The sequence below is a fragment of the Kryptolebias marmoratus genome, linkage group LG17, assembly GCF_001649575.2.
Source record: "Kryptolebias marmoratus isolate JLee-2015 linkage group LG17, ASM164957v2, whole genome shotgun sequence".
In the NCBI taxonomy this organism is placed as follows: Eukaryota; Metazoa; Chordata; class Actinopteri; order Cyprinodontiformes; family Rivulidae; genus Kryptolebias; species Kryptolebias marmoratus.
Window position 1 is genome coordinate 24,125,435 of NC_051446.1, and position 14,951 is coordinate 24,140,385.

Sequence of the window (14,951 nt, forward strand, 5' to 3'; positions counted from 1 at the left end):
CCACCCACCCATCCATCCATCCATCCACCCACCCATCCATCCACCCATCCATCCATCCATCCATCCATCCATCCATCCATCCATCCATCCATCCATCCATTGTTCTTTCATCCATCAAAGGGACAAATAGAGACAAACAACCATCCAGTCTCTCTCTCACACCGAGGGACAATTTAGAGTTACCAGTTAACGTATGATGGATGCCCAGGGAGAACATGCAACCTCCACACCGAGAGGCCGGGAGGCAAACCTGTGACCTTATCACTGTCACGCGACAGCACTAACCACTGCACCACCGTGACACTCAGTGGGACTTTACTGGTAAAATAAAGGACAAATAAAACATGCTGCTCAAATATAGAGCATGATGAGGGTTCAGGAAAACATCTCAGGGACAAAACAGCCCCCAAAGAATAAAAACCTGTATATATTTATTTGGCAAGCCCTAATAGCACAGCAGCTTCAGGACTACCTGATCTCATGCCTGGGCTACAACCCCATCACACCCCCAGCGTTGTGCTCGTCCGCTCTAATCATCGAAGGAGGTTTTCCAAATCTGTAGCGATACAGCCATGTTCTGAAAGGTCACGCAGGTCGTGGAGAGTAAAGCGGGGTGAAACGACATGAATTTATAGAGTTGTGTGAGTTGACGTGTGACGATGAATAATATTATTCCAAACTGGACTGAATAAAGCATGTGTCAAAGCCATCGTCATTTATTCAAGCTGGGCTCCAGCCATGGGTGGGATAAGATAACAGCACAGAAAAAAAATCATCACGCACAGTAAGTCATCAATCATGAAACACAGAGAGGGGGATTACTTAAATCAGTGCAAACTTAGACAATCCTCCACTGTGTGAGCGCTCGTGGAAACTTTAAATATTGTAATAATGACTTTGATGGATGCAACTCTTGCTGTGTGAGAGCCAAAACTAAGCACAGCTTTTATTAATGAAGGTCAGAGCCATTTTTCATTCTACTGTTGAGAAAATAGCTGTCTGGAGAGAGACGGGGAGAACAGCTGAGGTTAATAACTGTTGAATGCACAATGCACCTCCACGACGACTACAGGCCAGAGAAATACAATCTCTAACTCAGATTTTATATATAATGGGTTTTGTCAGTCCAGAATTGGCAGCAGCGTCTCCTTTTTCAGATAAAATGTAACGTAGTTCCAAAGAAAACTGCACAGCGAGGTTTACAAATTACACAGATCGACACAGACACTAACCCTGGAAACAGACGGAGGTTTTTATCCTAATTTCTGAAATTATCAACAATTAAACTTTTGAACTGGAGGGATTTGCAGGCATTATTTGGGCAAATCAATAGAAATCTATTTTGAGTCGCTTTTGAGATGAAATGCTTTTAATCTGATGGGAGAAATCTCTTCACAAATTTAAGAGCATTAAATTCTGACTGAATAAAATCTCAGTTTGGCTCCACGGCGGTGACATTTTTGCCGAAAGGTTGTGAAACTATCACTGACATTTGTGTTTCTTTCAATTTTCACCTAATTACTGAAATGGTTTAAAGCTGATGGAGTTCAGCTATGTGAGGAATTTTCTAATAAAGTTAATCTAAAGTCTAAAAAGACCACCTGCCTCCTGAGGTTTAGTGCTTCCTCAGACCACACAGACAGACGGTGGTTCTTTTATTTGTGTCTGTAAATATTCTCCACAACTCAGACCTCTAAGTGTTATTGTTTACCTAATAATTGCATCTTTAACTGGATTTTAGCAAATTAAGACTGAGATAATCAGCGTGAATCCTGTTAAACTTCGGCTGTTTATCTTCAGTTCAGGAACGTTTGTTCTTGAAAATCTGGAAAACATCTTTTGTTTCACATCTGCTTTAAGGTTTAAAGTTTTTAGACTGTAATCAATTTTTTTTACTTTTATTTTACTTTTTGAAGCACTATAATCAGCCACTCTGGTGATTTTTTTAAGCAGTGTAGCTGGATGTGAGACTGTTTTGCCATGTGCTGAGATTTTTATGCATTTACGCTTCGCTTTATTGCAAAAGAAAATCACATGAGTGACATTTTCCCCAATAATATATAGACTTCTGACCTTCAGGTTGTTTTTATTTCTTCTTGATATATATATGACACAGAAATCAGAAACTAAAGCCCACTGTACAGTTCAATGAGCTGCACGACAAGATGATAAGATCTCCTCATGAGAGTAAAGCTGCAGGTATGTGGCTTAAAAACGCTGATGTTTTTGACTGAATGTCTGCGGACAACTAAAACCAGATGTCCTCCGTGCACCAAATCCCACTTCTTTCTGCTTCTAATTGCAAAGTTTGAAAACGACTGAGATTCTGATGTTGCTGGGACCAACAACTCAAAGTTCACAAGTTTAGGACCCGTCCAAAAAAGGAGATTTGTGGGAGCTGAAACTCAGCAGGGAGGATTTATGCTTAAAAGCTGCACAGAAAACTTGGAGTGGATGGTGTGTACAAGCAAACGTAACCAACACAAAGCACTGGAAGACATCTTCTGTCCTATTAAAACTTTCTTTTCCACATAAAGAAAATGTTAACATCAACATCATTGTCATTAAATGTGTTTGATTTGGCCAAATCAAGTAGTTTGAAACCTCTGAAACAGAAAATTAGCTGAAGTCAACCTGAAGAAACCTGTTTTTCTTTATAGACCAGAGCTGTGAGAAAAGTTCATTTATCTCTGAAACAATCATGTGATTCTAATGTAGAAACGATTCCAGTGAGGAAAAAATTACATTACATTAGGGAGGAAATGATTCCGTTATGGAGGATTCCTGTGAGTAAAACATACTTTTAGGGGAAAATTACTGTGACAGGAAATATTCTGTCAGGGAAAGATTCCAGAAGGGAAAGATTCTGTGCTCCCAAACCACACAGCAACTCATGTTGAAGCTTCAATTTTGACCTTTGACATATTAAGAGACTTGAGGACTTTTTCCTCCTTAGACAGAATTGTTTGTGCATTTACGTCCACGAATTTCACACATAAGGAATTTATTTCTGTATTACTTGAAATCCCTCATCAAAGCCCATAATTCTCTTAAAACACAAACATGTCTTCTTACCAGGAATTTGCGCTTCTGTTTCCACTGCGAGCCCTGAGCGTTGGTGTGTCGGTGGGCCTCCGTCACCAGGCGGATCAGGTCCCACTCATCCACAGTTGGTTCTGGACGGGTCTGGAGGGACTTCACTATCTCCTCCTTTTTGCGTTTCTCTCTGTTCTCCTCAATCAGGCGCCGTTTAGCCACCCGCTTCGAGTCGTCCAGCACCACTAAGACGAGACGGAATATAAAACTCTTTACTTTATGCCCTAAACATGGTCTAAAACTGCAGCTCCTATATGATTTCCATGTATAAATATGCACTCACAGTCCATCGCCATGCCCACGGCGATGCACTTCTTGAAGCGGCACAGCTGACACTGGTTGCGGGTGATCTTGTCGATGATGCAGCAGCCATCGTACTTACAGGAGTAGGAGGGGTGGAGGTTCTTCTGAATGGTCCTACGAAAGAAACCCTGCAGGCAGAATGAAAAGCAGAGAGAGATGAATGGACGCTTCAGGCAGAGTGACAGTCAGCGACACGCAGAGGCCGTCTGGGGAAAACGGCAGAGGCAGAAATAAAAGTGATGAAGGACCAGAAGAGGACAGGCTAAAATGAAAATGTCAAGTCCGACACATTATGTCGCGTTCAGTAAAGACAAGAAGGATTAGGGCTGCCAGATGCCCCTTAGAATGTGAATTTTTCCCGTATTTGAACCTTAAAAGATGAATTCCTTATTAAATTGATACGGAGCACACTTTATTCTGTATTTTTAAGAGTTAGTGCAAATCCATTTCCAGATGATAAATGAGGCAGGAAGACTGGTGAGCTGGGAATCAAAGGAGAGACTCTCCAGTTCTCCCTCGGGCTGTTATGTTTCACACCGACCCAAACAGAGAATCCACCATTGACCATAACTCAAAAGCTGTGTGACCTCCGGCCGACAGGGAAGCAGCTCCCACTGCATCGCTACAACACACGTCAGGCGTTCCTCAATTAGCAGCTCTTTGAACAACCGGTCTCGCTGCTGACTTTAAGACATTTTGTGTGAATGCTTCTGCAAACACAGGCGTTTTCACAGGGACACACTGCAAGCATCAGATGAACGGCAGGTTACAACATGCTGTCCTCATCTCTTCTGATCTCTATCTCGTGAGCTACAGGCATCATTTGGCAACAAAATAAAAAAAGATTGGGCCAAAAAAGTATTTAACGCTGGGAATGTCGGTGCATCCGTTTCGGGGAAACATTAAAAAAATATGAATAAATGTTGCTAATGTTGGCCACATGCTAGTTAGCATGAAGGCACTGAGTACTTTTAATAATGATGGTAACAGTTCATTTTAAGTATGCCCTTGAAAAATGTCACAAGAAGATTTTGACCATTTCTCGTACCTACGAATAAGAAAAGAACGAAGCAACAGGGACAGAGCACGGGCAAGGGGTGGAAATGGGCCTGGGCATAAAATTAAATTAAATATATTCTCTTTTGGAGTGAGGATAATTTAATTAGCATTTAACAGATGGATATACTGTCAGTAACAATTCAGATTGTTTGGTTATGACTCAGTCAAATACATCATTCTGCGTTAACTTTAATCCCTTCAGTTCTGCTTTAGATAAAACATGACAAATCAACACAATGCATGAAAAGAGTTAATGATCCAACATGACTGCGGAGTCTCATGTGTAAAAGTGTGCATGGAAGCTCCAGACGTTTTCTGTCAGACAGTGTGTGGGTTCTGAGCTGGTTCTGAGCGTACCTTGCAGCCCTCGCAGGTAATGCAGCGGTAGTGGTAACCAGTGGCCTTATCGCCACACACCACGCATGGCTCATCCTTTTCGAGGTAGCTGGGGATGTACCCTGGAAAAAAAAACACAGGAATGAAAAACAAGTCTTATGAGAAGTCAAGTGAAAAAGTTACGAAAACTTTAGGTCTATTCAAGAAAACGTTCATTATTAAATAAAAGAAATACACGGAGTTCTTTCTATTTCAGAAACACAACTCCATCTCTACAGCATCACTGAGTCAGTTACCATGGAAACCAAACCCTTTTCTCCGCCTCCTCGCCTCCTGCTGAGCCTGAAGCAGCTTTAAGACATATTGTCTCGTTCATACATCTGGAAGTGGAGCACACGTATTGTTGTGACGATTACCAGAAGTTTGTGGAAGACTAAAAGCCGAATTAAATATATTAGCATTAGGAAACAAACTTTGAGGACACAACTTGACAGAAGCATGCACCAGTTGGAGCCGGTTCTGCTGGAGTTTAAAGTCTGATCTTCATCAGTACCGTGAGACATTACAGCCGAGTGGGGCAAGGATGGAGCTGAGAAAACCAGCACACATCTGTAACACTGAGCGTGGCCAGAGGAGAAATAACTGGATTTATCTTGGAGGCTGGTTGTCTTTTTTTTGCAAATCTAAATAAATAGTAGCTCCACGAGGGGAAGCACCTAAATTAGGCGCCCAGAATCAGAAAAGGAGAGAGGTTTTTGCTTCTGTTAAAGAGTAACTTCGACTTTCTAAATACTTTTTTATATTTATGATATCAACAATCATCAATAAATTCTAGCTCATCAACAAGCATTTTAATAGGTCAATAAAAAAACGATGGCACTGTTATACTGCAGAAATATTATGACTGGAAGTGCTGCAGCTTAGCTGCTTCTATTTGCTCTGGCAGATAACCTCAGAGCTCTGTGTAAAGAAGTGTGTAATTGACAGAGTTGTAAAGGTGTCTGCATGAACCGCTATGAAGATTTTTAGATTGGAGTTGTTTAGAGAACACAGCTCTCCACTCTGGGCTTGGCCCTGCTAGAATTAAACATTAGTTTGTAAATCTGGTCAGAATTTGACTTTATTTCTCCAAACAGAGGACGTTTAAAGGACTACCTTTAAGATGTCTGTTTTTAACCTTTTCATAAAACCTCAGTTCAAAAGATGTAAACTATCCCTTTAAGTTATTCTTCTCAGGTATTTGTTAGGTAACTCCAACAAGCACCATAATAGATTATCTTTAAGATCATTATAATCGGATCTAAAGTACCCTAAATTTGTTACAGATCAGAATGTTATCTTTGTGGGATCTTCTTCTTTTTACTCCCTGCCGTGTTTCCCCTGCTTTTAACTTGGGAACACAGCAGTTTGGTCTTTTTCTCTCCAGCCTGTAAGACCCGTGAGGCTGAGGGAGTTTGCCCACAGGAAGCGGCAGATTTCCAGACATTTCATGTGCTGAATATGTAGCCGAGAAGCTGGGAGGGGTGGAGATGGTCTGCTGCAAGTCACAAATAAATTCTGTGGAACAATCTGCACATGCATATGTTGTTTACACCAGAGCATTATGGTGCAAAGTTTTAGCCCACTTTGATCCTGTGATTGGCACATTTCACCCAACAAGGTGAGAGAAGCATCAATGCAAAACAACTAAAAAGCTGCAGGATGAACAAAAAGGAACAATCTCACAAGGTCTAAAATGACATCAGAACAGAAAAAAAAACAAAAAACTCCAAATCTACAGATAAAACATTAAGTTCTTTAAGGTTTTGGGAGCATCCTGGCAGCAGCAGTGAAAGTGAATTAGGTTTTGCAGTGTAAAATCTAGTTTTATTTAATTTTTCTGTTTAACACACTTTGCTAAAAAGGAAGACAATTTGAGAATAATTTGTGAAAACAGCTTCTGAATTTCAGAAGATAAAACAGCTGTGTATGTTGAGTCTGTATTGAGGCGTGGCGAGAGCTGTGACTGGCAGTGTCAGTTGGGCTCTGCTTCTTGGCTTCGTTACAGACTTTAGAAGAAGGAAGAGGAGGAGGGGCAGTGCAAGAAGAGGATGGTGGGAAACGGAGAAAAGAAGAGACACAAGGGCAAGCGCTGAGGGGGCACAAGTGACATTTCAGCCAAATTGATTTTCTTAACACCACTGAGGAGCTGATAAAACCCTAACAGGAATAAAATAAGAGCAAGAGAATGTATGTATGAAGGCTAAATAGATAGGAAGGCCATCAGAGAGGCGGCTCATGAGAAAAATGTCAGTTCCGCTGTCTTGGCAGGGCAAGCAGAAGCAGAAGGCGGATCCCCGAGCCGCGTCGCTGTGGCTTCGTTTGGAAGCCAAGCCCAAAATCAATACTGCTGCAGCTCCCAGGATCTGGCTGCCCTTCCCTCTCCAAAGAGGCCCTGCAAAAACCCCACCAAAAGAAGAAGGGGATCTTTCTAATGTGGCAGAGTCAGGATAAATATTTTGTCTTCACAAACTTCCAGACGTTAACAGCTGCTTTTTTGTTTCGTTGAAACGTGCGGATCAGAACGGGACGGATCAGGTTTCTGAAGGAGTCCCAGGGTTGCTTCTCTGAGGTCTGAACATGACAACAGCTCAGTGATTTGATATTTGAGACGGGAAACCTTGAGGACATTAAGGCTAAATGCTACCGCTGTTCTACTGTCCCCAACCTGACAAGCACAAACTTTACACCACATAAAACGAAATCAGTTGAGCTTTTAAAATTAGAATAGTGGTCTTCACTCATTCTCACTTTGGACTGCTGCAGCTTGTACACTAAAAACGCTGGCTCAAATTTGGGTTAGGTTAACAGTTTGTTTCAGGTTAAAATGACCAATTTGTTGTATTAAAGCTACTAAAATGTTGAGTTAAAAGGAACATCCCAAAATCTACCTTTTTAGATAACAAAACGAGGGTTGTTACTGCCTAGCTGGCACTGATAAAAGTCATCAACAAAGCCAACCAGGTTAAATATCTTCCTACAAGTTGTTTTTATTGTCTTACCTTTACTTATTACAACTTAAAGCAGAGGTCCAGTCAGGTTCTAGTGGATCAATTCCTGGATTAAAATGGCCGACTGTGAAGAATGACACGGCTCATCTCCAACCCAACCACTGGGTCAAAGTCTTATCTCTTAATAACCAACCCAACCTACGATCCAGCAGCTTTAACCCAGCAAACGAGTTATCAAAATAACCCAGCAGTTTTTAGTGTTTACGTTGTCGTGAAAAGCAGGCTTTTCTTTCCAAGCAAAGAGGCAAGTAAAAACTATAAACAGACTTTTACAAACTTGCATAAAAAGTTGTTTTAGATTTACCTAACCTTGACAGTTTTTGAAACAGACTGAAAACAGGCTGAAGTCAACCTAAACTCTTTATAAACGGCAGGCATTAAACACACTAGAAAATAGTTTGAGCTGGTTGAGGAAATTACTGATGCGTCACCACAAAGAACACAACAACTATAGATAGAACATGCCCTGCAGACATTCCTACGGCCTTTCTGCTTCGCCAGATTCTCAGCACATTCTAATCATTCACCATCTAATATCGTCATAACACCCTTCCCTTAAACTATATAATTATAATTAAAGACATCAACATGTTTTTGTCTCCGCATGCATAAAGCCTTCAGGGCTGGGCTGATGCACATACACTTGTATTCATTCTATTTTTGGCCCACCTGTACTGAAGCGTTCAACTCATGAATCTGATTTTACACTCCAGTCCAACAGATGGCAATGATGTGCTGTTTACTTTGTTTGTTTGTTTTTTGCCAAAAGAAGTCTGAATGACTTTCCACCAGGAATGTCCAAAAAGAAAAAGAATTCTAAAAGTTCATGGAAAAGTCAGAACATAATTTAAAACCGTACTTCTAACATTCAAAGTTCTCAATAACCATTCTCCATCCTATGCTAAAAACCTTATTTTTTCCCATATTTTCCTAACAGAGGACTTTGCTCTCACTACAGGTTTACTTGCGGTTCCTAGAGTTTCTAAAAGCAGAATGGGAGGCCGATCTTTCAGTTATCAGGCTCCTCTACTGTGGAATCAACTTCCAGTTTTCATTTTTGATATATTTCAATGCTCCGATGACTATTGAATATCTTCTACCAGTTGTGGTCAAATACTGCAGAGAAATAATACCTGAGAAATGAAAAAGAGCGCTGATATTTGGAGCTTTTCTCAAAACAGCATTATTCTTACTGGCAGACAAGCTAAAGTACCTCCTATGGGCCTCTGACTCAGTTCCCAAAATTGAGGTCCATCACGACCCTTATTTAATAGCTTATTAGCAATGTTTGCACGCTTCAATTAACAATATTTGGAGCCACAATTGTTCCACTGTTAAATCTTGAAAAGTTTGGGAACTGCTGTAAAATAAAAGTCTACCTTAGCCTTTGTGGAAGTATCATCATCAATTTTTGTTTCACGGCATGGGTTTAGAATCAGTCAGATACTGATGCTTGTTGAGGCATCAACACACCCGAAGCAAAATTGTCATTATACTGTATATATAAAATCCAATTTCAGACAGCTGTCTGACATCTTATACTGTCCCAGTTCAAATCAACCATCTTAGGTAGAATATATGACAAACTTCCAGCAGCGAATCCACCCACAAGTCTCCTGGGAGGGAAAACATGACATTGGGTGCTATATAAAACTAACTACTCTGTAAACTTCAATTTTTATGTTTCTGCTACCACATCTCTCTCAAAATCTGTCTCCTCCCTTGTTTGGTTTTCCCCTCAGCTCTGGGGATTTGGAGCTGTCTCTTCCACAATAAACAGCATCTGACACCAAAGCAGACAAAGCAGTGGGATTTTGTTTATTGATGGCTGATGCCAAGATGACTTTCCCCACTTTTTTAAAGTGTAATTTACACAAGGCAGCCTTAAAATATCTACCAACCAACCTTTGTGCAGTCATCTTAGATTCACTCTGGAAAGCCTGGCAGCTTTTCTAAACACATTCTGAGATTCTAAAAATACATCAGTCAGGGGTCCTTGGCAAAATGCTCCAAAAGCAATTTTCAAAATGAATAGTTGCTTACAACTGGAGAGCTTTTATTCTCTAATGTTGAGGTCTGCGGACGTTCAGAATTTCAGCCTTCAGAGACAATTCAGATAAAAGAAGCATGTTTTCTAAGCAGCCACTTTAGAGCTGCTGTTTTTGTTCCTTTTTTAATAAATTCTGTCTATCAAAACACAATTGAGCGGATACTCACCAGTCATACTCTTCACCGAACATTGGCTATTCTTCCTCTTCCTCTTAGGGCCATTGAGCCACCTACGAGAGAAGACAAAGAAAAGAAAATGTAAGTAAACGTTTCCTGTCAAACAACAATTTTCTGTTTCCAGGTAATTTTAGAACAAGCAGTCCAAGGGTTACATCATAACAAGAAATGCATACGAGCTTTGGCTTCTCCTGTGAATTCAGACCACCTGGTACGACCTCGCAGTTGGACTTCACATTCAGGTACTTGAGTGTTTTGTTCAATCTTCAAGGCTAATGTTAAGAGCTGTTTCGTGGCAGGATTTCAGGACGGTTAACAGCTGGTGCTTGGTGGAGAGGTCCATCACAACAGCTACAACCGGCAGGTAAACACAAAGCTTATCAATGCCAGGTGTAACTACAAAGGTCCACGATCAGATGGCTGATAAGATCGGCTCAGGACAGTGTGGTTGTCCACAAATCAACAACTGAGACAGAGTCCATTTATTATCACCTGCTGCCAAAGGTGCAAGGGTTAAACAACTCTAGCAAGCACAAAAATGTCCGTAACACAATAATTATCCCCAACACATTTCTGCATGAACTCATTGTGCAAGATCTGTTACCTCATAAACCACTGGATGGATTTTAGTAAAACTTTCAGAATGTAATCAATGGGTTGACATCAACGACTGATTAACTTTTGGAGTCAACACGGTTTAAGATGTCTGCCAAGCTAATCAACCAAAGCCTCCACGAAAACAGCTACATCTCAGTGAATTTTACAGACAATGAGCTAAAGTTTGGTGTCGCAGTAACTGACAGTGACTCACAACATCATGCAACATTTTCCAATATTGCAAAAAAAGTAATCTGAATTGAAAAATGTGTCTAAAAGACAATATTTTATTACAAAATTAGAACATGAATCTACATGTGATAGATCAAATATCAAATGAAGGTAACACATCTGTACAGTTAACACAGTGTCATATTAAAACCTTTAGAAACCCTTTTAATATATTTGTGTAAACTTTCTGAGTGTCCGGTTACATGTCAACCATCTGGTCCTTTATTTATCTGAAGAAACTGGAGCCTGATTTGCCACCATATATTTCAGGAGAAGTAACAGAGCTCTCAAGACCAAAAGTTAGGTTGTAAAACATGTCAAGAATAAGACAGCTTGTATTGAAATAACTGGGTGAGCTTTGCTTTTCTTAGTGCTGTCAATTAAGTCAACAGCAGAGGGGAAAAAACAAATAAGTTCCAAAAAGACCTGCAAGCAGGAAGATAAAAACTGCAGAGACTCTCACTCATACTGCAGATCTGCAGCAGAAACACACACCTGAAAGAAAACCACAAACTAATCTGAAGGGCATGTTGGGAATGATCGCTTCAGAGGGGAGTGGTGAACGAACAGAAGAGGAGAGAGAGCGAGGTGTTTACGGCTCTGAAAGTACAGCTGTATTCAAGCCGTGAACATAAACTGCAGAGGGAACGGGACTCCATTAGCACCACAGATACAAGATCTTTGTTACACACCATGTGGTTGTGTATTATCTTTACTCACTGCAGACAGGATGACCTCTCAGACGTATTATTTCTGCTCATCATGAGCCACAGCAACTTCAAGCCTTCTGCATTTTACCCCTTTTTACAGCAACATAAATAAAAATTATCTTGCAATTTCTCTGTTTGCTTAGTTTATTTACGATTTGCATCGTTGTTAAAATCAGCACAACCTGAAGATGACATGTTTGGCTGAATTGTTACGATGTGCAGACAGGAATCGTTTGTGTTGAATCTCCAGACTGTTTACTGATGTCACAGCTGGAAATGTCAACTATAAATACTAAATTTGGCAAATTAAATCGAGTAAATATGCTTAAAAATTGATATTTTAATCATTTTAAAATGTGAAGACTAAATAAATCAAATAGGGCTACTTAACAAACACACACAAAGTAAATAAATGGTACATTGATAAAGAAATAAACAAACTAAAAATACATGTAAATAAATTAAAGATAAATACATATGTAAACAAATTGCATTAATCTATCACTTTTATCTATTCCATGAAACTTATTCCTGTTGTTTTTAAATGACTTTTTTATATTACTGGATTTTTTATAAGCAAAATAATTTCTATTTTCCAAAGTAACAACAACAAAGGTGTCTTTTTGAACTTGAGCTGAATAATGTAGAAATAAAACAGTTATTGATCCCTTCGCTCTTTGCTCTAAAACTACATTTTTCTGTGACTCCTCCGTCCTTCTGCACAAACCCAGGTTTCCATACTTCACGTCAGCAGACACTGTACGCCCCTGTGGGAAACATAACTATTTAACTGCCTGTTAAGTTCACAAGTTGCTGTAATTGAGCCCTAATGCCAAGTTAAACTGCCCTTCACGTGTAACTCTACCCTTAATTACAGCAGAGCCGTGTTCCTGGTTATGGCTCTCTTTGCCCTTTTACCAATCCATAACATGGATTAACACTGAATTAAATTAAGCTCATAAATAGCGTATAGGGTTACAGCTTGATTTATTGTGATCGTTGAGATTGTAGCATCTTAATAATAATAATGATCCTGTCTCTGTAGGCCGTAGAGGGGAAATGTGTCTCCCAGAGACCAAATCCAACCCGTGAATCATCACTTCTGAGCAAACATCAGCAAATATCTGGAAATATTTGATCGACTCTGAGGCAGGGATTGTTAGTAAATGCTGTCACCGCTGTAAAAAGTGAAGGTGAAGTTTTAACTGACTGTCACTTAAAAAGCCTAATATCTCTGCCAAACGTCTTCCACATAACTGTTCAGGTGCTAGAGGCGACAACCATCCAACTGTCAGCGACGTGACAGCTCAGTCTCCCATTATGACAGCGGGTTGGTAGAAAAAGGAAACATCAGCAAACAGATACTCTTTATTCAGCTTTCTGTCACTTCTACTACTCTGCGTCACTGAAGAGAAATCGCCCGGCAAAAACCGGAGATTCCAGATGCTGCTGTTTGTTTTTCTCTGTTCTAAGCTGGGCGGTTCTGTTTTCAAGATCATGTCTGCTACAAAGGATGGACAGTGATTTTAAAGTTAAAATAGACAAATCTGAAAAATTAATGCAATGGAAAACTATGATCATGGGTGAGCTCAAACTAAATGTCCCACTCCTTCACGCTGACCCATTAAACCGGTGAAAATGAACAAATATAAAGATTCCTGGTTAGAAGGATTAGCAGCAGCACAGGTCTCTGTACCTGAAGCCTGTTTCATTCGAGGGTTTTCAGTAAGTGAGTAAAGTAAACTTTAATTTAACCACGTGGACATGGCCACGGTTTTTAGTAAAAACATGAAACGGGAAAATTGTCCTAAATCATAAAGCAGCAGCTGAGATTAGCGCTGGTTTTGATGCTTCTTCTGCTTTTAAACCAGGGGTGTCAATTACTGGTCAAATTTGAAGACTATTTAGCATGAAGATAAATTTGATGCCATCTACCATGTGACCCAATGCAGGTGAGTCGTGACTCAAGCTTCCATGTGGTTTCTGACAGATTCTGCCAAATGCTTTGTTTACATTGAGTGGGTACCTGCATTTCAAAATTGCATATTAATATGCTGTGTTTTGAAAACTACTGGAGTAAACTCTTTCAAACTGCACCATATGAAATGGTTCAGAATAACCTATTTTGTGTTTGATTTCATACTTTGCACTGATTACCTTTAAAATGTCTATTTGTACCATGATGGGACAACAGCCAGAGATTGGGCACAGTAATGAGATGATTATGAAACGATAAAAGCAAATCTCTTGTTTTGAATAAGCTTTAGCTCTAATCCTCTTTATCAAAGTCTGATCAAACCCAAAGAAGCGCCCTAAGATTTTGACAGAGATTTAGAAGTGCTCCACAAAATCTAATAACAATCTCTGAGAGAAATAGTGACACAAAGATAAATAGAATATATGAAATCGTCCCACACAGCTGGTGAATTTGTGGCCTCTTGGTGCACACAAGTACTTCAGTTTGAGAATAAAAACATCATGCATAATTGAATATTATGCACAACATTATGTGCTGCACAGGCATACCTCAGAGAGCTTTACAATTCCCGGCTCTCACACTGACGGGACTGCAACACACATTAACATCCAGAACACCGAGCTTCTCGGCAGCGTGAGCCAAGCCCACACAGACACTCTACCTGCTCTGCAGCACACGTGATGAAAGTTGGAGTTGAAAGTGACTAATTGATTAGGGTGGAAGAACAAACACACACAATGACAGGCGCACACAGCTTCAAACTAACAGAAGAATATAAGCTGAAAAGCTGAGAAAAATAAACGCAGCTCTGACCAGACGACACAGTGAGGTGGTAAAATATGCATGACAGAGTAGCTGCAGATGTAAGGAGGTGCACCGCCCTCATGCATCTGTTTCTCCCTGTCTCACACCCTGATGTCTCTCTGTTTAGCCCGCTGACCCACTCAAGTTTGCTGCTTCTCCCTTCACTCTGTGAGACTCTTCTTCTGCTGAGAGTACCTGCCTTCACAGCCAGTTGCTCCAGTCTGGGTTTGTTTTGTACCTACTAACTATTGACAACTATTTGATAGGACATCACTTCCAAAAGGACCGGACCATCCTTTAACTAAAGGCACCGAGTTTAAGCATCCAGTCCAAGGAGTGGATCCAACATTTAACCTAAAACTGCATGATTTCTGGTGGAGCTCAACAAAAAAACATGTTCTTGAACTGTGGCTGTTTGTACAGGGTGGGCCTTTTATATGGATACACCTTAATAAAATGGGAATGGTTCCTGGAAAGTGGATTGGTCGTCGTGGGCCAGTTGAAGGCCCCCAAGGTCTCCTGATCTGACCCCCTTAGACTTTTATCTTTGGGGTCATCTGA

The 14,951-nt window shown here is 40.4% G+C and overlaps 1 protein-coding gene across 2 annotated transcripts in view; it reads right to left on the reverse strand.

Annotated features, from left to right (window-relative positions):
• LOC108247367 (thyroid hormone receptor alpha) overlaps nucleotides 1-14,951 on the reverse strand; it is a 116,312-nt gene that overhangs the window by 5,956 nt on the left and 95,405 nt on the right. For both annotated transcript variants that reach the window (XM_017435422.3, XM_017435431.3), the window contains 4 exons: nucleotides 10,062-10,123; nucleotides 4,816-4,916; nucleotides 3,380-3,527; nucleotides 3,076-3,281 (listed from right to left, as the gene is read on the reverse strand). In XM_017435422.3, coding sequence (XP_017290911.1) covers nucleotides 3,076-3,281; nucleotides 3,380-3,527; nucleotides 4,816-4,916; nucleotides 10,062-10,123 — 517 coding nt within the window. The remainder of the gene's footprint in view (nucleotides 1-3,075; nucleotides 3,282-3,379; nucleotides 3,528-4,815; nucleotides 4,917-10,061; nucleotides 10,124-14,951) is intronic.